Raw genomic sequence first — 21459 nt, 5'->3', positions numbered from 1 at the left:
AAGTCCTGAATTTGAATGTATAAAATAGCGAGTGATTTTATTCAATTAGTAAAATATTTGTACATGGTTAATTACAATTTAGATCACAGTTAGGTACATTTTGAGGAAGGCTATCTTATTATCAAGCCATATATTCGTTCCGTATTCATATCCTTTTTATTTTTAGTGCGGATTTTACGGTGCTACTTGCTTTTTAACCGTTCCTCCACCTCTACATCATGGAGCAATGCAACTTACACTTTTTGCGTTTAACTTGTAATGGTCAAAGTTGTTTATTGCTAGCTTTTATATTTTCTAACGGCAAATCAGAACCATGAACACGTTCAAGTCTGTTTTCTGCTTGGCTTTCCGTACTTGATTTTATAGTTTTTTTCTTCAAAAGCGTTCCTCCAGTAAAACCTATTAGAAAAACAAAAGCGATATTACAACTTGTAACGGTATTGACTTCATTACACGAATAACTTTTACCTAACAACCCACAACCAATCGCCGTGAGACCACCAAATTTTAAACCAGCGATTAAGCCAACTGGACCTCCAAGACAGGTTCCAATTAGAGCCCCAGCTATTGGGTATGCCGCTGTTTTGTATTTTCCTGCTTTCTCTAGGAACTTTGTACCTTCTGTGACATTTACTTCAGTCTCTTCAGTATTTTCTTCTATTCTGTTTACAAACTCTTTTTGATCCTGTGAAAGTTTCAACAAAACGTTGAAATATTATTTGAAAGAATTTTCAAACAGTAATAGAAGCAAATTTCTCAAAAGTTAAACTCACGTGAACAAGTTGATTAAAGTCTACGAACAATTGATGCAGCTGTATCATATCATCCTGCAGAGAGTTCCAAGCATGCAGACAGGCCTGCTGCCTTTCCAATTCTTTCTCTTCTGCGTGCAGTTGGATATTGCCATCCTGAAATGGGTGGTTTGTGGCCTCATCTTCATCTTTGGTTGACAAACGGTTCATTGTAGGCAGATTGAGGTCCAGCGCTGCAATTATTGATAACTGAGTATTGTTGTTGTTATTATTATTATTATTGCTGTTATTATTATTATTATCATTATTAATAGTATGGAAGAATAAACAAATTATTTATAACATGGCTAGAATTTAATCATTTCCATCTTACAATATCTGCTTTACTTTTTAGTTTTTAGTTTTCAGTCAGCAGATGTCCAAAAAATTTGAACAATGCGAAAATTATTCAATGCTTACCCAAATATTCTTTGATGGCATTCATTGTACTTGCTCTAGAGTATGCTGTGAGTTGATCGAACTTAGCGATATCGCTGTCTTGTACTTGGCCTCGCAGAACATCCATTTCGTACAACAACTGTTTAAGCTGTTTGACCAGACGAGAAGCATTCGTCTGTTCTTTATAGATACGGTCCCAGTCTCCGGTTTGTTTTAGCTAAAACGTAAGACCATGATGATCAAGATTACTGATCATGTTAGCTGCCGTTTTTCTTCTCATGAGCAAAATATCGGGCAGATGGGAGATTGGGTTATCGATATATGAAAAAAATTCAACCTTGGCGATATTAGTCTTATGTCTTCTGAGCATTCCTAAGTGATGTGGTATTGCGACGTCATTGAATTTGCTAATTGGTATTTCCAGCCGTTTGATTGGTTGCTTATTTCCTACGGTTTCACTGTGCAACGACATGGTTTGCCTACGTGTTTTAACCCAAGAACACGTTAGCTGCTAAATTATCGTCTGACAGCGCTTGTTTATTGCTGATCCTTTTCAGTCACAAAACGACGTAGTTCGTTGGTTTGATTTTATTGCTTTCTAGTTACTTGAAACTGCAGATTTTAGCACCAGGCGCACTGAAAGTTGTTTTTCTTCTTTGTTATTTCTCTTTCCATTGGCGTATGTATCAAGGTACACCCCAAGACATGAAGACTAGACGGAAGGAGACCGAACGCTGTACTGGGAACGTGGTCTATAAAAGTGGAGTACATTCTTAGCGTTAAATCCGATAGGGGTGCTGCTGTCGCTAAGATGGGCAACAGAGAGAGACTAATAAAAGAGAGAGACCGCTATATCGAACTGAACAGGTCAAGGCCCTTCTCCCTTGTGCAATTTTTTAGGTTATGTACTAGTTTTTAAATTTTAGCGAAGAAAAAGCTACCTTTTGATGCTGGTAGGACATTAAAAATATTGCGGGCTTTATTCGATTTTAGGCACCCCTGTCGAGTCAAAAGAAGCGTTCCGAAACTAGTTGGCATCAGTAAAATCTCTAGGATGGAGGCAGAGCCAGCCCCTTGACACACGCTGCTAAAAGTGGTTCGCAAGATGTTCCTCGATTCTGCCACCAATTTCCACCACTAGTGACGCTAGTAGTTGTGTGACAAGCTTGCGCGCGGTCAGCGAGGGCAGCGAGCGTGTCAGAAGTCTACTGGCTCTACATAGAGGAACTAAAAAACGGGGACAAAACGCGTACAATTTTTTAGTATGCGAGCAGTGGTGAGTGTCAGGGGGCTGGGCAGAGCTACTCAAGAACTCAGTAGCGCAAGAGAGGTAATAGATTGTTGATAATACACTGGCAGCTAATTTCGGAACGCACTTAGAGGTGTTTTCATTTTCAACTGCGAGCCAGAGTGCCCACGAGTGCATTTTCCCTAGGATTTCGTCCTTACTATTGAGTGAAAAATAAGGATAAATTGCACGTAGTGTAGCCATTTGAAAACACCATAAAACGGAGTTAGAGCTACGCGCCTGATAGATAGGGTGAGAGAGATAGCAGATCGCTGGTAGTACGGGCGGCTAACTTCATGTTAGTCACGTACGGATCGAACAGAAACTGAACGCTTAGGATTGGTCGGACGGCAGATGTAAGAGTGCGCGACATTAGCAACGGCGTATTTGTTACCCAGTTTTCGCCCGTTAGACACTTTGACATGTGTTTATGTCATCGTGATGTTTTGACAGTAGAAACGTCAAAACATTCTATATCGGGACAAGAAAATCGAAATATAATTGAATTGGTGAATGGCTTCCGGACTTGGAAATTGATAGTCAAGTAAAAGACAAACGAACAAAGAGAAGTACAAGACAGAAATAAGTGATGAAGAAATTGATGTGATATCACCAGCTCGGGGCTGACGATGAATTCCCGGTGCATCAAAATAGAACCGCTTGTCGAATTCCCGGAAATTGAAGTGGTGCGGTAATAAATAAATATAATTACATGTTATTACAGTTTAACCTAACTTCACGTTCTGTCGATATTTTCTGCACACAAATAACAATGTGTGGGTATTCGATTTTATACTGCAATTGCTGAAACTATGTCAATACATGCAAAAATAGGGCTGGAAAGTATTTTAACTTTAAAATAGAAGCAAAAAATTCACAAGCGCTGCGATATTCATCATTTTAATTTTCGAAGGTTCCGATGGATACCGAATTTGATGCGACAGATAACAGATTAGTTGGGGAAGAGGTGCTGGCATTAGAAGAAGTGGATAATCCGCAATTCTACGCAACGATATTGATGAAAGAGGAGCAGTCTGAGGAATTCTATGAGGAGCCGAGCAGTAGATTGGATCATAATATATCGCTTTTGTCTGAGAGGGTGAAGAATCGTGGCGACGATATCAGTGTGGAAATAAGTTCGTTGAAGAGGAGTTTTCGATGTCCTTTATGCAGCAAGGAGTACGCAAGGAAAGATCACCTGAATTACCACATGAAAATTCATGCCGGTTTCAAGGATTTTAAATGCGACGTTTGCAACAAAGAGTTTCGACAGCGAGTCCACCTGCGTAATCATAAAAAGGTTCATACCGGCGAGAGGGAGTTTAAGTGCCAAGTTTGCGGCAAAGACTTTGTCCTTAAGCATCACTTGACCACTCACAATTCAAAGATACACACATGCAATATGCAGCATGTTGTCGGTGGCCCGAAGAGATATTTTAAATGTCAAATATGCACCAAAGAATTTGTTAGAAAAGATCACTTCCTATATCACACCAAGATTCACACAGGTTTGAGAGATTTCAAGTGCACAATTTGCAGCAAAGAGTTTAGGCAAAAAACTCACTTGAAAAACCACATGAAACTCCACACAGGCGAAAGAGACTTTAAGTGCGATTTGTGTGGGAAAGAATTTTCCCTCAAACACCATCTGACTACCCATAATTTGCGAATTCACGCCTGTAGTGTGAAACAGGTCAACGGTCAGGATAACAGGGATTTGCCGACTTGTAGAATATGTAATCAAGAATTTATAACCAAACGCCATTTGAACGGACACATGAAAGTACATTCCAATTCAATCGAGCTCAAGTAGCTGGCATCAAATACGAAGGTTTTGTTCAAAAGTATTTCCTATTTGCTGTATATTTAAGTGAGGCAATGAAGTGAAATTTATTTATTAGAATCGATACTGCTGATTTTTACATTTAAGGATACCACACGTTGTATAAATTTTTGTCTACTTTGTGGGGCTCACTATCAGATACAATATCTGTAAAATTGTACCAATCTGATAGAGATGGCTCTATTTATTTATTTATTTATTTATTTATTTATTTATTTATTTAATCACGCACTAATTCGTTGAATTATCTTAGGTAGATACAATATTTTGAGTGTATTTATACATTTATATATTTTATCCACCGAATCATGTCTCACTTCTTTCGATATGTTAGTAATCCATTGGTAGATGTTGATTGCTCACAGTGAACCCAAAAAAAAACATCCATAATTCAATGATATTTTCTAATTAAATAACAACAATCTCGAATCTTTAAATAAATATTCATCATTCTCGAGAGCGAACATCTTCTCGTACAGGATCTCTGAAGTTTAAAATTCTACGATCCCGCGACAAGTTTCCTTTTAGTAAAAAATCTCTGTACCATATTCACTGAGAAAAGAAATTCGGCCTTATGGCGACAAGAGAGCGTCAAAGATATTGCGTGATTTCAATTCAATGCGACACCTTACCTTACACCACGACCGTATTGTTGGAAGAGGTAAAAGTTTTATAGGAGAATCTTCAGAGCCCGTGCGATCGTGTCAGGTGCCAGACGGTGCTCACTTGCGTCTATATACTGTGTCTGGGTGTACATGGAAAAGATCAGAAATAGTCGACAACTAGCTAGAAAAGAAAATCTTCTTCCAGACATCCTCCTCGGAGGGCAGTTTCCCTCGAACTCGAAGCCAGATTTCCCCGCGAAATTATTTTCCCGTGACTCCGAGAACTTTTATCCAATACCTCGCGTACCATCTGGCTTCAAACACCCTCGAGTCGCAACTGCGGGAAATTGTCGAGGAAAATGTTTCGCAATTACGCCTTGCTTTGGGGGAGCGGCAAGATGAGTTTGAACAGCCACACTTGTGTACTGCACACGTTTATGTATACCCATCTCGTTCTAACATCATTACCCACCTGTAAAACTTACTTGCTAATAATATATCATGGCGGATTCCGTCTCACTGAAATTGAAATGAATTTAAACTTAGATTTCATGGTGTAGTTAAGGATTTTATTACACGGTATTCTCACCGTAATTCCATCGAAAGCATATCAAAATATCCAAATTTTCGTCTCCATCACTAGAATAACACTAAAATTTAAAGGATTTTTAACTCCACTGAAATTACACAAATTCTATATTCATATTTATAACTGAAATCACACTTGAAATCTACTGAAATTAAATAATGCGGAAAGTTTGTATTAAAAAAAAAAAAAAAACTTAGCAGTGATATTTTAGTGATACCAGAGTGGATTATCTGAGTTTAATTTTAGTAAAATCGCAGTGGAGAAATGTTACAACTGCACCGAAGAATCGAGTGAAATTTGAGTTATTACCTGGAATATCACTTTAGTATCACTTATTTTAGAATCAACTGAAAAAACACTCTAACAACGCGGTAGGAACGAATTTCGTTGCTAATTCTGAAGGAGCCGACAAAGAGTAACGAAAACCGTATTGATTGGTAAGCTTTTCCATTGAATCAGGGACGACGACTGACTGATTTTTACTCTGGAATGATTTTTCCTGAATTCTACTTAACTCGAAATTCACGAATCCTCTTCAAGATATTATACGAAGCATGGTATAATTTGACAACGTTAAATCGGCTGAATGCATTTGAAAGAGACTTTACAGATACTTAATATACAATATAGAACCTCCAACAAGTTCAAGTGCGATATTAAATTCTGCGTCAATAAAGGAAAGGCGTTGCAGTGGAGCGTATAGAATAAAATCCGCGTTTTCTCATTGTTCTTCGTTTACGATGTTTATTTCATCTCGTGAAAATCTTATTCAACAACTGTTCTCCCAGGAAACACGTAAAATCGCAGATCATACACGCAGTAGGAATTCCGTTATTCTAAAATATACCATTTTTACAATTTTCTAACAACTTTCCTTCCATTCGTGTTACGTAAAACAGATATTCTGCCGTTATATATGCGCTGAAAGCGGGGACATTTATAGGAACGATGCCAGGCTTGAATTATAAGATCTTTATAAGCGTCGAGGCGCTGTGTGTCTGACCCTACCGCAGCCGTACTACTGAAAATACATTTCACCCTTCTATCGCATCTAGAACCGTGACACTCGGCATTCGCTTGACTTCTCCGAGGGAATGATGAAGGGTTTGTTGCACCGAAGAGAGCGTAAACATTCCGGGACCAAGGCTTACACTTTTCGTGCTGCTCTATTAATAATTATGAATCATCTCTTTCGCGGTGTGAGCTGTACCTATGTACCTATATATTTGACGTTAAAAGCTGCGATCCATCAAAAGGTCCGTCTAACGTGACGTCACCGGTCCATTTCGATGTTTCTAAATCTTACGATAGGCGAGCTTTCGCGTATTCCTGCCGATCTGGAGTGAAAACGGCGGGTGTATGTCAGCCGGGAATACACACGCAGACTAAGAATAAATGAGAAAAAATAATCGATTACTTTTTCCGGAATAATCGAGTATAATCGATTATTTCGTAGACTCGGTTATTTTTGCTCGTAATCGGTTTTTGCTTTTTATTCCTCAATTTATGTGATTAAAGTATCAATTATTATTATCATTGTCTTACTTACCAAGTGCCTATTTGATATAATAAGTGAAAAATAACTGAATATTTTTACCTGAAATTGAAAAATATTTTAAACGAAATTATAAATTATAAAAAAATGTTTCCGCCATTAAGACTACATACTTATATTTATGAAATTTTGGTTTCATACGCACCATTTTAAGAAAATACGAAATACCTAATCGATGAATCGATTGATTTTTACCGTTTAAATCGAATCGTGTTCGATTATTTTTTTTCACTCGATCAATCGATTCATCGATTGTTTTAAGCTTGGCGGTCATCAGTAACACGTACCAGCTATGATACAAGAGTGAAATAAGCCCAAAGGCAAGCAGTTACGCAGGACTGCAGGTCTTCGCCAATACAATACAAAGGTCGTTGACTTTTTACACACTGCGAGACAAACGCCACGTCCAAGTGTTATTGGTCCGACGCCTGCACCGTCATTGATATTTTTCATATACCGCAGCCATGCTTCCGCCCCCGTGTTTTCATACACTGGAGGGACACTATAAAGCGTATTTTTTATATTCCAGTCAGACGGAAAAGCGCGGAGGATTTTGTATTGCGTTTTCGTGCTTCTTCCTCCTCTTTCTTCTCTCCCGACGATCCCTTTCATTTTTTTCATTTCATCGTCGAAGCTGTGTACGGGTATAATAGGCATGGGTTTTCAATGGCAGTGTCCGTCCTGCACGTAAGCAATTTTTGCTAGATTATTGCTCATTCAAGGAGCTCCTATTCTCTTTAGACAAGATTCTTTGCGATAAATGTAACGATTGAAGAACAATCAGCGAGACAAAAGAACTTGACCGACCAAAATGTTCTACGAAATAACGAAAAATCAATCGAGATAAGTCAAATCATCGAAAATAATTGCTGATCACTCGCAAGCACGTGACAGCGATAGACTTTCAGTATTTGTAGCGATTCTCTGCGTATTCTGTCCAATCCAGTTACCGCTCAAAGTCGGGTTAACATTGTAAGTCAATGGAAATAGCTCTAAATACATTTTAACGAATAGGAATCATTCGTTTTATTTACAAGCGAATTTCACCTCAAACGATAAATTGTCTACTGCAACAAAAACGTATTATCACCTGATATGCCCGTTTCACTCCGCAATTCTGAGAGCACACAATTCCGCGTAGAGCCCTAGACACAAAGATGGTCGTTCCCTTGACAGCAGGGTCGAAGGGATGGCGGCGATAAAGGTGGCGTCTACAGAAACTGAGATAAATAAAGTAAAGCCTGGGTGCTCGGGGAGGGGCTGAAACACGAGGACAAGATGAGCCACGCAAGTTAGTCGGTAGTGCCTAAGCCTGGAGGCTGCTGCGTAATGGTCCGCGAGACTTCATTTCTCTCAGCTGAGAGAACGGCGAGTACCTTGCGCCTTTTCGCGGTAAGGAACATCACCCTATTCAACCCGCGTAATGAAATTGCTTGCAGTAATATGATATGTGCGAGACTCGCGACCGATACGGGATGGAACTTGCTGTGCGAAAAGAATTTTGAGTCTAGGTTCTAGATGTCAAATTTTGATTTCTTTTATGTAATTAATGAGTGAAAAATTAGTTTTATTGGATAAAGTTTGTTTTTGTAGAAGTCAAAACGGTGTTAAGGATTTAAAAAAAAAAAATTACCCATTTTCTCAAACATTTGTTGTAAATAACAATTAAATAAACTTCAGTTTTGTATTTAAATCACTTTTGTTCAAAAATGATGATTAATAATCAACTGCAAATGTAAAAGAATTGATAAACAGAGTTTAAAAATGAATATTTTTCGTACTTCTTTTATTTTCGCATGGACTTTCTCGTATCAAACTCCAAACGTAATTTCCCACCATGGTTTCATTACACTGCGCCTGATAAGGTTAATAACAATAAAGTCCATCACATCTTGGTGACAACGATTTCCTTTTTCTTCCTCACAGGCACCCATATTATCCATCAACCAAAAACTTCAAGACTTATTTACCAACGTACAAACGATAAAAACAAACTTTATGATTAATAAGTATAGGTTTTGTTTATTATTTGATCTATAGAATCAAAATTTATTTGTCACAATAGAAACTCAAGGAAAAAAAAATTTTTTTTACTGACCTATATTAATTGCATTATATACGGTTTCCGGTTTTAGGCTTTAGCTACGTGCAACTTGATGGCAAAGTATATTACATTGCGGAATGAGTCCCATCGTATGAGCTATTACGCCTGAATAGTAATGTTACCGGGGAATTGAAAATTTAACCAGTCGAAATAAGGGTCGTTCGAGTAAATATTTGCGCGCTGTGATTCTGAGACCGAAATTATTAAATTAAATCAAAACTCGACTCGCGGAAACGGGCGGAAAACGAGAGAGAGAGAGAGAGAGAGAGAGAGAGAGAGAGAGAGAGAGAGAGAGAGAGAGAGAGAGAGAGAGAGAGAGAGAGAAAGAGGGAGAAAGCTGAAAGGTTGAATTGCTGGCTGTTCCGTAGCCATCGGTATAAGGAAAACGGTAAAAACTTTTGTTATACATTCGACGCGTGAATCAAGTATAACAGTGTGTTTACATGTAATGGCAATCTCTCGCCTCCGGCTTCTCGAGTGAAGCCTGGCTGGAAAATTAATTTTTCAGAATAAAAAAGACGGCTCCATTGCTTCGCAGAAACGCGGTTTGAACGACTCTTGCGTGTAACCGAAAAAACGGTTTATTAAATTTCGAAAAGTGGCGGTATGAAAAATTGTCCCTCCTCGAGGCAATACCGAATCTAATTCATCCGAATCGGTGAAGTGATGTGTCATTTGAAAACGATACAATCGACACTCCACTCCATTGTGGCGCGTAAATTGTGCTCAAATCTTCCTCGGCGTGAAGTTTTATAACGTTTTCCCGGTAAATAACCAGCCGGTTCAATCAAGTGGAATTGCATCGGGATTGAAAAATTCGCCCGGAACTTTCTTCGGCCCGAAAAACAAAATTGGCAAGCCCGATCATGAAGCCGCGATTTGTGACGGTGTGAGGCGTCCATGAGGCACTTTAAGGGGAGAAATAGGTTTGGGACTACGTTTTTTTAATTGTAGTGATTTTCATGAATTTTTTTGGCAAGAAAGGAATGTATATAATTTATTGAAACTTAGAGAACATTTTATACATATATTCAAATTTACTTTAAGGACACGTCATTCTTCTGTATGAACTACACTCGATTGAATTTTTTTGAGGAGTTTAAACACAGTAAAACTTAAACACAATAATGAACGTATGAAAATCATTTTAAAAATTAGTCCTAAGCCAATCCGCCCTCCCTTAATGATGCAAGTAATGAAAAACGATCGACGCCTGATGCTCGACAGTATAATTATCACCAACGCGTCGAGATTGCGAAACGATAGGTCGAGGTGTGTCCAGCTATACTTCCGGTTGAAAAACAAGATCAAGAATCGAGGGTCGCGGCGAGAAAAGCCTTTGGGTCTATTCAAGTACACAGAGCCGGAGCTTTCGAGGCGTCTTTGAACACTTTGAGGCATCAAAGTCTCGGGTTTTACCGCGTCGAGCCGAGGTGGCGTCATTGAATTTACAAATATACGAGAAGGCGCGGAAGACGGAAGACGCGCCCCGGGTGCTTTCTCAAAAAGAAAGGATTAGCAGCGATCAAGGAGAGGAGCTACTGGGACGAGAGAGACGCGAGGGTTCAGGCAAAGAGACATCTGAAAGAGCTTAAATAATCAATTGCACCCGCTGGCTCCAGCTAGGAGACACTTGGACCCGGTTGACCTGTGTGTCGAGTGTTTGCCGACCCCCCTCTCCCCGCCCCGCCACCCTTTCTCTCACCCTTATTTCTCTCCGCTTCCTCGCCCTCCGCATCCTCCACGCTTGTCCCTTTCCTCTGCGCAAGAATAAGGCAGAGGTGGAGCACAAAGGGACCTTAGTCGTCGAGTTTTATGGACGCGAGGACGGGAGAGGCCGACTTACTCGGTTTATGAGAGTGACCCTATCTATACCTATACCACCGAGCCACCCCCTAGTTCGAGGACCTTTGAGAGATGAGGTCCGCGGTCCTCTGAGGGTCTTTATTAAATTTCAGAAAAATATTTTCCCTCAATAACAAATGTGGTATGTCTACCTATATATACACACAGGCTGTATGCACTGCAGCAATTGTTTTCTATAAGTCTAGATGGTGGTAATATTCGGGACGAATATTACCGCAGGAATATTTCCTGTGAAAAAATACTGTAGCACGTGATATGAAAATTAATGAAAACCTTTAACGTGGTTCACGCGATGCGACATCGCGCAATTTTTGAGGTCCTTCAATTTTCGATGCGGGGATTTCATGGCGGGTGTATTAGCGTTTGGGGAAGATGTGGCTGTGCCCCCCCCCCGCCCGCCACCCTCGCCACCTCCTCCATTTTGCTCGGTTCTATAGCGTGGAGGGAAATTAACATGCGGCAACAAAAGGATGAATTTCAAGCGAGTTAATTCTCTCGCGCACGAGTTAATTTGGGAAACGTGCTTCCTGGATTGCTGCTATGGAAATGAGACCATCCTGTTTCCTTTTCCACCCTTCCTGTACCTCCCCCAGTCAACGCGGGTAGATGCCTCGACGGTTTGTCCTAGTTTTCTCCGCCCACGCAACACCGCTTTTTCGATCGACGTACAACACGAAGTACAAGAGAGCGGAAATCGTTGAATTGTTTTACGACCCTGTATTCTGATGCTTTGGAATTTTATCATTTCGCAAATTCAATCTTTGCACTTGTTACGTTAATGGGGTTTTTAACTCATTTAAATACTACCGGCACATCAATTTGACTTATACAGCCGTCTTCGCAATGGCTCATTTAGTATAACCACCATTCGCAAATCACTTCACCGCAATTATACGCAACGTGTCTCGCAAGTTTCTTCAGTGTTAAGACGAACGTCTCTGGCACTGCGAGTTTCTAAACTGTTACCTACTTATCGTTAGCATAATGAACTTTGCGATGTAGCGTCAAGCATCGCCACTGATAAGTCACGTGCCTCTGCTTTCAACGTGTTGGCAAAGTATCGCTTCTTACCATGACGGAGAGTGTTGCAGTGCGGTTCAACCATTGAACTATTGACAGAAATACTCCGATATTTTGCAGTCGCTACTGTCGTAGCAGCTCCCTGTCTTGATCTTCGGTGATATTGCCAACTACTAATGGGTGTCAAAGAGAAGTATAATTACTTTTCATTATTCCGGCCTTATGGGGAAAAGGGGAAAACGCGGATGATGTGCATTTGTCTCAAATACAGAGTAAGTGAATATTGGATATCGATAAAACTGGCGATATTTTATTGACGGTTGATAACTGATCATGAGTTACAATATTTACACAGGAGTTGATATACCGATGTGACGAATTATTTGAACATTTATGATAGAGTCGCAACTCTGGACGGTCTCAGCGAAATCTGATTATTGTGTAATGGGAATGTGATCATTGTACCTGAATGCCGTTGATTATTAGTTGAAAAGTTTTGTGGTTAGTGCCAAGATCACGGATGCGCAAAGGACTGTTGGACTGAACGAGAGAATGAATCCATCACTGGTGGTTTCACTGGTGGTGTCCTTACCCAACTCTTCCCAATAACTTGCTTCTACGAAATAGGGTAAGATCTCTAAGGGTGCTGGGTAGTTATAGATCCAGGTTGGACCCTCGTAAGTTTGATACGGACTGTAGGAAGCGTCGCGCCAAGTACCGCTGGGCAAAAAGATGTCTCTGGTCACGGCACCCTCTTCGATGACTGGAGCCACCAGAATTACTTCACCCAGGAGGTACTCTGCGAACGGAGTCGATTAGGCTTCAGTTATGATGAAGAGGCTTGAAAAGTGATACTGATATACTACGGAAAAAGAAGAACTGAATACGGCCTGTTGTAAAGGACTTTAGATATTCGTTTGCCGGAACCGGGTCAATAATGTGGTAACGTATGATCTTATCGATAACTTCCGTAATACATAATATTGCCTGATAGATTAATTGCGATGTTGTAAATTCCTGATATGCGATCTCGAGCCGCTTTTAACGCGTGAACAATATATTTAGAACATTTGGGAGATAAGCGCAGGCTTGATTACCGTCGGAAATGTTGAAGGCTTCACTGTTTTTTGGATCGAGCCACCAAACCGGAGGATTGACGGGGGTCCCATTGGCCACCAGGGCGTTCATTGCCTCGATTATTGTCGGAGCATACTCCTCGTGGAGGTCGGTGTACGTGCGACAAATCTCGACAGTCTACGGGAGAAAAATGATATGAAAAACACTGGATGATATCGGATATCAGAGTCCATTTGTCGCCGCGACGCTTACTTCGTTGTCGTAGTCCCAGGGAACAAAAGAGTACTGGATCGAGGGCATGAATGTGTTGGCCTGCAGCCACCTGATGAACAGTTCCTTGCTCGGGTACTCGGTCAGGGTGCTGGAGCTGTTGATGTAACCGTTGCCACCCACCATGTCTGGAAGTACGAATCCATAGCCGGCCAGGTTCATGGCCAGTAAAGTCGTGATCAGTGTCGGCAAGCCGTTGTCTATGGTCCAGGAAGTCTCCTTGTCCAGCATTCTGACGAAGATTGGAAGGTCCTGAGTCTGCCATCCCGTACGCACCTCGATTGCGGTTCCAAACGCCGCTACGGCTCTTGTGTACTGGTATGTCAGGATCCCGGGTGACTCTTCGACGTTGCCTGTGAGGACCGCTGGTTCCGGGGCCCAGGACGCCTCGCCCGCATCGAATTTGAACGAGTCAATACCGGCACTTTCCTTCAGCGCATTCAATCTCGCGCTGAACCTGTGAACATACACCATTTCGTTCGATGGCTGTTTGGCAGAACCATTAATACAGAGTGGAATGTACTTATTTGCTGGTTACCATGTCACAGCATCTTCGTTGGTGAAGTCTATGAGGGATGCGTTTTCCCCCCGCCACCAGGTGGTCAGCATATTTCCACTCTCGTCCTTAACGAAGTACCCGGCACTCTCGGCGATGGCGTACCACTCGTCACACTCGACGTTTATGAACGGGTGGATCCAGAGGGTTACTCTGAATCCAAGATCGTGGAGATCATCGGTCAAGTTCTTGATGTCCGGAAACTTACTGTCGCTCGTATTGAAAGTTAAACTGCCGTAGCACGTTTCCCAGTAGTCGTCTATCTCCACCTGACTGTGATTGAACCCGTTGTCGAGAATTTCCTGGGCGTATTCACGAACGATGCTGTCGTTCACGTTAACCTTGTACCTCGCCCAAGTCGACCAGATCGGTAAGGCGATCATCTGTTCATCTGGGATGTCAGTTGGCTTCGTAAAAAATTTCTCCACTGCAGCTTCGTGGGCAGTTTTCGGATCATCGTATCTACCAATCCAATACTCAAGGCTGGTGTAATTCCGCGCTCTGTACGGGCTCACGTTCTGTGCGTACAAGCAAAGGAATCCGTCGTGAAGGTGGTTTTGATCTGAAAAATACGACCAGCTATTTCACCGGTTCGGATTCGTCACCGCCAGAACTCACCTATGAACAGAGATGTCGCCGGATTCGCGTAGAGGTACGTTCCCTCACTGCTGACCCAGTACGGTTCTGCTATCGCGACTGCATCGTCCTCTTTCGTATAGTATGCGGTGTAGTTCCACTGGTCATTTTGAACGGGCCAAATTTGTGTCCACTGTTCTGGTCCACCGAACCAATCTACCCCATCGACAAGTTCCAGACAAGTTCCAACCGTGGTGTTGTCGCTGGTGGCATTTAAACTTGCGTGTGTGTACCCAACTCGAGAGCTGACTTCTCTTGTTAGAACCAGAGTCACGTCATTCACGACGAATATGAGACAGGCTTCCTCGTCCGTCGTGCAGTCAGTTACCGAATATTCTTGATCACTCTTCGCCCAAGACGATTCATCCGTGACAAAGGTACTCCTGATCGTTGGCTTATCTATTTCAAAATGCGTAAAAGAATAGGTGGAAAATTAGTGTGTGAAAAAACTAATGATTTCAAGCGGTAACTTCTAGTCTAGAGTTTGGTTCAGCTCGTGAAAAAGAATTGTAATAATGGTCACTGGTATTTGAGTATGTCCTCGTTAAATAACAAATGACAATAATTTTAGATGTAAAAATATATTTTATAACTCTTTGAACAGCCCACCTTCTTCGGAGATCGTGTAAAACACCCCGTTAGTTTCTTCTGAGAAAGTTACCAAGCCATGGCCGAATTTCACGGATAAAGGTAACGTGATTTCGGAAGTGGAGATCGCACCACCGATTAACCATAGAGTCAATACCGAGCTCCACATGCCGCGCATTTTATGCACTGTATACTGTTTGAGAAATACACAGCCCTCTCTTTTATAGCCGTTGTTGCACTGGGACTATCTTCACCCTCTTTACCTAATGAAAGCAATCCTACCTTGTTAGATGCAATCAATTCAGTTTGGGAATTTGATAAACTGAAAGTGTGCCTTATAGAGTTCTCCACTTATAAAATCAATCAGAGTTTCGTCGATAAGAATGTTTACAGATAGGTACCTTGACACTCAATTCCTATCGCAAAGCGAAAGATTCGGCAATTGGTTACACACGCTTCGTATATTTCTAAAACGATTAGGATACTGCTGATTATGGTGTCAATGAAATGGGTTGTCGCGATAAAAATAATGACAAGACTCGAATAACGAGTATAATTTTAATGATCAGTAACGTTCGGGACTTGTTAGCCCTTATTATTAGATAAAGCTGCTTTGCAATGTGGCATGACCTCAAGTTACATGTTTGAGACGATGATGGCTGGTACCGATATACATTTATCCATTATCTTATATTTCTAAATTAGTTACATAATATTTACAAAACGCCAGGTAAGTTATAGATGTATGACGTGTGAAGGCTATGGAATAATTTTTTATCATGAAAGAGCGAGCATTCGTCAGAGCAAATATAATTGTTCCGTTCGTATCTATTCATGGCTTCAAATTTGAAATGGATTGACTATAACGTTGCTGGCGATTAATTGAAAAGTTGTATGAGCAGAGCTAAAATTGCTGACGTATAGATCACTGTTAGACTGGACGATGGAAGAAAAGCTCCGCTCCCTGCACTCAGCGTTTCCCAGTAACTTGATTCAACGAAGTAGGGTAAGACCTCTAGTGGAGCCGGGTAGTCGTAGATCCAGGTCGGACCCTCGTAGATGTCATACGTGCCGTAGGTGGCGTCTCGCCATGTTCCGTTGGGCAAGAAGATGTCTCTCGTCACGGCACCCTCCACGACAACTGGAGCCACCAGGATTACTTCGCCGAGAAGGTATTCTGCAGAACAAAATCCACATCGTTTTGTTGTCGAATAATTTTCACCCTGATCCGCTATTGCGTAACGCCTATGCAAGCTGGATGGAATATCGGATCGTGGTCAAATGTGGGTACTAACGATAAGTCACCTGTTCAGTGGAACTAAGTAGGTGGATCTTGTTTGGGGCATAGAGAATAATCATAAATTTTGTAGATATCATCGAATATCACACTTCACCTTCGCCTCACAATTACAAGCGGTGAATTCAATACCGCCAATTGACTATGACACGCGGCGTTATCTAAAATTGCTTTGAGTACATGTAAGCGGTCTTGATATGTGATAGCGGTCGATCTGATTACCATCTGAAATATTATAGGCTTCACTGTTCGTTGGGTCGAGCCACCAAACCGGAGGATTGACGGGGGTCCCGTTGGCCACGAGGGCGTTCATCGCCTCGATTATCGTCGGGGCGTACGCCTCATGGAGTTCGGTGTACGTGCGACAGATCTCGACAGTCTGTGGGGTTAAAAAATTGCATGAAAAACTTAGAATGATATCGGATATCGGCGTTCATTCATCACTGCGACGCCTACCTCGTTGTCGTAGTCCCACGGCACGAAGGAGTACTGGATCGACGGCATGAATGTGTTCGCCTGCAGCCACCTGATGAACAGCTCCTTGCTCGGGTACTGGGTCGAGACGAGTACGCCGTCAATGTAGCCATTTCCGCCCACCATGTCGGGAAGCACAAATCCGTAGCCAGCAAGGTTCATGACCAGAAGAGTGGTGATCAAAGTTGGCAGGCCATTTTCGAAAGTCCAGGAGGTATCCTTGTCCAACATCCTAACGAATATGGCCAGATCCTGAGTCTGCCAGCCTGTACGGACTTCGATGCCGTTCCCGAACGTTGCTAAAGCCCTGGCGTACTGGTAGGTGTAGATGCTCGGTGATTCTTCCACGTTACCAGTCAGGACGGCTGGTTCCGGTGCCCAGGATGCCTCGCCAGCGTCGAATTTGAACGAATCGATTCCGGCGCTGGCCTGCAGAGCTGTCAGCCTCGAGGTGAACCTGCGAAATTTGACGGACATTATGGAAAGGTTGTAGGAGGCAGAAGTTTGGTACAACTGTGAGATGAGAATCAGGCAACTGATTGGTACCATTCGACCGCAGCCTCGTTGGTGAAGTCGATAACAGAGGCGTTTTCTCCTTGCCACCACGTGGTCAGTATCGTTCCGTTTACATCCTTAGCGAAGTACCCGGCGCTCTCGGCGATCGAGTAGTACTCCGTGCAGTCCACATTGATGAAGGGGTGAACCCAGAGAGTGACCCTGAACCCGAGATCGTGGAGGTCGTTGGTAAGACCCTTGATGTCGGGGAACTTCTCATCGCTGGTGTTGAAGGTCAGGCTGCCGTAACAGGTTTCCCAGAAGTCGTCTATCTCCAGCTGGCTGTGGTTGAACCCGTTGTCGAGGATCTCCTGGGCGTATTGTCGCACGATCGTGTCATTCACGTAGATTTTGTACCGCGCCCACGTGGACCAGACTGGCTGAGCGATCATCCGTTCGTCCGGGACATCGGTCGGCTTAGCGAAGAATTCCTCCACTGCGGCTTCGTGGGCTGTTCTAGGGTCTTCGTACCTACCAATCCAATACTCGAGGCTGGTGTAATTCCGTTCTCTGTACGGGGTCACATTCTCCGCGTAAATGCAGAGTGATCCTTCGTTGAGATAGTTTTGATCTAAAAGACACAGTGCATTATTTGGTTCCAATTCAAAAAAACCTTCGACCGGTTGTGTCAATTTAAGAACTCACCTATGAACATGGATGTGGCAGGATTGACGTACAAATACGTCCCCTGGCTACTGAGCCAGTATGGTTCTGCTATTGCAACGGCGTCGTCCTCCTTCGTATAGTAAGCTGTGTAGTTCCATTGAGCATCTTGAACCGGCCATAGCTGGTACTTAGCCTCTGGACCGCCGAACCAATCAACGCCATCGCCAAGTTCGACGCAAGCACCAATTCTCACACCATCAGTACTCGAGTTTACAACGACATGCGAGACAGACGAAGCTCGATTGCTCAGGTCCTTTTTCAGGATGACATTCACGTCGTTTATGATAAATTCAACGCAGGCTTCTTCATTAGTCGAACACTCCGTCAATGTGTATTCTTGATTATTCCTGGCTACTTTAGATTCTCCAGTGGAAATACTGTTCTCCACGGTAAGTCCATCTATTTGAAAGAGGTAAAAATACCGTTAAGCAGCATATGTGGGTGCAGAAAATTCACCCTTTACAATAAGTGTAGATGATATGAACGTCGGTGTACCGAATCGATCTGTTCTATTGCTCCTCACTCTTGTGAAAGCTCAGACTGTGTATTTGTACGGTGTTCTGATCAATACTCATAATAAAAACGATTTTACTGTCTTACCTTGTTCGTTAATGGTGTAAAAAAGTCCGTTGGTATTTTTGGAAAAGCTTAGGAGGCCATCACCAAACTTCACAGAGACCGGCAACGTAACTTCGTTGCCGAAAACCGCGCCGAAACCAGCGCATAGAAACAACACTGGCCACCACATGCTGCTTACCCACATAACCGTGTAACTGTTCGAGAAGAGCTAAGTTTACTTTTATATCCTTTGTCAGCGATTAGTATTATCTGCTAAGCTCAGCCCTGGCGTGTCTAACTTTGACGATAACAGAGTTTTTCGTTGGTGCATGTCAGTAGAGCGACTCACATTTGATTTCCCGGGGATTAATCCAAGTTCAGGCTACATAAGCAGCCTGATGATAAATTTCTGGTACCTATCCATTCGGGAATACTTTCCATGTGGTAACGTAACGATGTTTTTGCGTTCCGACGTATTCTACATTATTCATGATTCCTGACAACTTTTTTAAACGTAACATTTTTATCCTCAAGTAGTACCGCGTGTCTTTTGTATCCCATCGCAAATCTTGCAATCAAATTCTATTGGTACAATAATAACGTTATCAGGAAATATGACTGGTGAGGTTTACGGCTGTCAAGATCAGCTCTGACGAATTTCTACTTGTTAAAATGAATTGGGGCGAGCAAGTTGACATTGTTACGTCAAATTGTCGGTACACATAGGTCGGGGAAAAAGAACAAGTGGCAATTTTGTAATCTCGTTCATCACGGCATGAAATAATTTCATACCGAAAGGTATGTTCTTCGTTGAAATTGATTGAACGGGATTACAGGCAATTTGAGGCAGTCCTACATTGCGGAGAAGTGAGTTGAGCGGTATTCCATGTCTGCGGGACCCGCTACGTGGTGTGCAGCTCGGTCTGGCAGCAGTTTCTATGAGCTCACAATCAGCTCAAGAATTCAGTGCAGTTTCCTGGCGCAATAAGGTTCGGGCGAGATCTCGGTCCGGAGTTCTGCGGCTTCTATATTTGCGACCGAGGATCGGGGAGGAAAGGGATTGCCGGGTTTCTGGGTGAAGGTGGGAGGTAAACCCATTCCCTACAAGCTGAGAATGGCTGAGCTACCACACCTGGTTCATTAGCGGAACACTGCCAACGTAAGCATGCTCATTTGAGCCACTCGCTCCTGAATACGTGCGAGCAAAGTCTGCTCAATGTGTTCATGCGGGCAAATCCACATGTACGATAATGTACATGTGCAGCAATTCAGCGACTGTTATACTGACAGATGTGGCATGAATTTAGCGGTGAATTGAAGGGTTCTCTTTTGCCGATTTCAGGTCAGGATATATGCAAATTTGCTCCTTAAAGACGAGGATAAGATACGATGTGATTCCTATGTTTCTTGGAAGTCAGAGTGTCGAAGAGTGCAGAACCGAACGGATTTGACAACGAGAGAGTAGAGTTGGTTGAGAAAGAATTAGAGGGAGCCAAAGAAAACTGCAAAACGAGAAAAAGAACAGTTGAGTTAAAATCGAAAAGTTGAGTAGTGAAAATTTAATCAATGGAGTAGGAACAATCAATATTGAAATTTAATAATAAAAATGAAGGAGTGAAGTGAACAGAATGAAACCAAAGTTCAGAGGAAAAAATATCGCCTTACCTTTTTTTTGTATTTGAATCTTTGTCTTATCGAATGGAATCACATATTAACCTCAATCACTGATTGTCAGTCAGACATGTCAACCCTCTCGTCAACTATCATCCCTCAGTGGACGTTATCATAATTCATTTGATAATTTATTTACACTAATTTAAGCTTCGTTCATCCAATTAAACCTTAATCCATCATGTTTATCCATTAGGTTTAGGTTTAGGATATTGCAATTTGGCGTAAATTGCGTGAAATTTAGGAGTCGGGGATTTTTGAGCACCTAGACAGCGCGCGGATCGATAAGATCGAATAGTAAGTTACCGACATTTCAAAGAATAGCCAGTAAATATGCATTCTGCAATGCCGGAATGCTCACTGATATACTGACGTCAATGCCTTGTCCTTTCTTATCTCACGCTTCAGACGAAGATAGAAAACGTAGAGTTATCGACGCAACACCTATACCAACGTCTCATCTTACCGGCAACCAACACCAAATTGCCTCAGGCTGACTCTCTTATGGTAAGATCTAATTACACGAAAAATTAATAATTTCCACGAGTATAAAACGAGATAATTTCCATCTATTTCTTTCTCGTCTTTACTTACAAATTGAGCAAGTTAACAAGTTTCTCATATTTTCTTCATTCTTGTATCTTCGGTTTGGAACTTATAGAAAAATTCAACTCAGAGAAACTGTCCACCGGTATGTGCAAGTTACCAAAGGTATCATTATTTAAGTGGTAACAGGTTTTGAACATTCCAGGATCAACACTTGCGAGAATATGAATAAATTGAAATTTTTCTACAAAAGTAAACGTAAATTTCAACCGTTTAACCAGAACTTCTTTGCGATTTTTGGAGGTTCGAAAAGATTGTTCACGTCTGCTTGAAATACTTGACTTAATATTTCACGAACAATACAAGTCAAATATGATTCGACGGTGTATGTTTACTACAGGAGATACGACCCTCTACCGACAAGATGGAAAAGTATTGAAAAAAAAACAAATGAAAATAAAATAAAAATGCAAGGATCGATAAAAATTCCTATACACATCCACTC

At 41.9% G+C, this 21459-nt stretch overlaps 4 protein-coding genes across 5 annotated transcripts; 1 reads left to right on the top strand and 3 right to left on the bottom strand.

Moving 5' to 3' along the window:
* Positions 1-10: 10 nt before the first annotated feature.
* LOC124174618 (syntaxin-17) lies at positions 11-1899 on the bottom strand. Its single transcript, XM_046553914.1, has 5 exons — positions 1528-1899; positions 1212-1407; positions 774-985; positions 469-685; positions 11-399 (listed from the first exon to the last, which is right to left on the bottom strand). Exons 1-5 carry the CDS (start codon positions 1660-1662, stop codon positions 263-265), a joined length of 897 nt encoding a protein of 298 aa, XP_046409870.1. The 5' UTR covers positions 1663-1899; the 3' UTR covers positions 11-262.
* Positions 1900-2871: 972 nt separating this feature from the next.
* On the top strand, positions 2872-5675 carry LOC124175853 (gastrula zinc finger protein XlCGF8.2DB-like). 2 transcript variants are annotated; one of them, XM_046556443.1, is made up of 2 exons: positions 2872-3169; positions 3392-5675. In XM_046556443.1, exon 2 carries the CDS (start codon positions 3398-3400, stop codon positions 4289-4291), a length of 894 nt encoding a protein of 297 aa, XP_046412399.1. In that variant the 5' UTR covers positions 2872-3169; positions 3392-3397; the 3' UTR covers positions 4292-5675. The 2 variants fall into 2 exon arrangements, with proteins under 2 accessions (XP_046412399.1, XP_046412398.1); XM_046556442.1 differs by having other exon boundaries at positions 2873-3164.
* A 6673-nt stretch (positions 5676-12348) lies between these two features.
* Positions 12349-15539, bottom strand: LOC124175669 (myogenesis-regulating glycosidase-like). Its single transcript, XM_046556072.1, has 6 exons — positions 15209-15539; positions 14582-14998; positions 13946-14525; positions 13390-13864; positions 13158-13314; positions 12349-12859 (listed from the first exon to the last, which is right to left on the bottom strand). The coding sequence occupies exons 1-6, from the start codon at positions 15363-15365 to the stop codon at positions 12543-12545; spliced, it is 2103 nt and encodes a 700-aa protein (XP_046412028.1). The 5' UTR covers positions 15366-15539; the 3' UTR covers positions 12349-12542.
* Positions 15540-15726: 187 nt separating this feature from the next.
* Positions 15727-19382, bottom strand: LOC124175671 (myogenesis-regulating glycosidase-like). Its single transcript, XM_046556073.1, has 7 exons — positions 19087-19382; positions 18780-18952; positions 18159-18578; positions 17505-18084; positions 16941-17415; positions 16707-16863; positions 15727-16364 (listed from the first exon to the last, which is right to left on the bottom strand). Exons 2-7 carry the CDS (start codon positions 18940-18942, stop codon positions 16066-16068), a joined length of 2094 nt encoding a protein of 697 aa, XP_046412029.1. The 5' UTR covers positions 18943-18952; positions 19087-19382; the 3' UTR covers positions 15727-16065.
* Between the last annotated feature and the right edge of the window lie 2077 nt (positions 19383-21459).

This window comes from Neodiprion fabricii, chromosome 2 (assembly GCF_021155785.1).
Source record: "Neodiprion fabricii isolate iyNeoFabr1 chromosome 2, iyNeoFabr1.1, whole genome shotgun sequence".
Taxonomy (NCBI): domain Eukaryota; kingdom Metazoa; phylum Arthropoda; class Insecta; order Hymenoptera; family Diprionidae; genus Neodiprion; species Neodiprion fabricii.
Note: the sequence above shows the minus strand (reverse complement) of the source record. Positions and strands in the feature narration are given on the sequence as shown.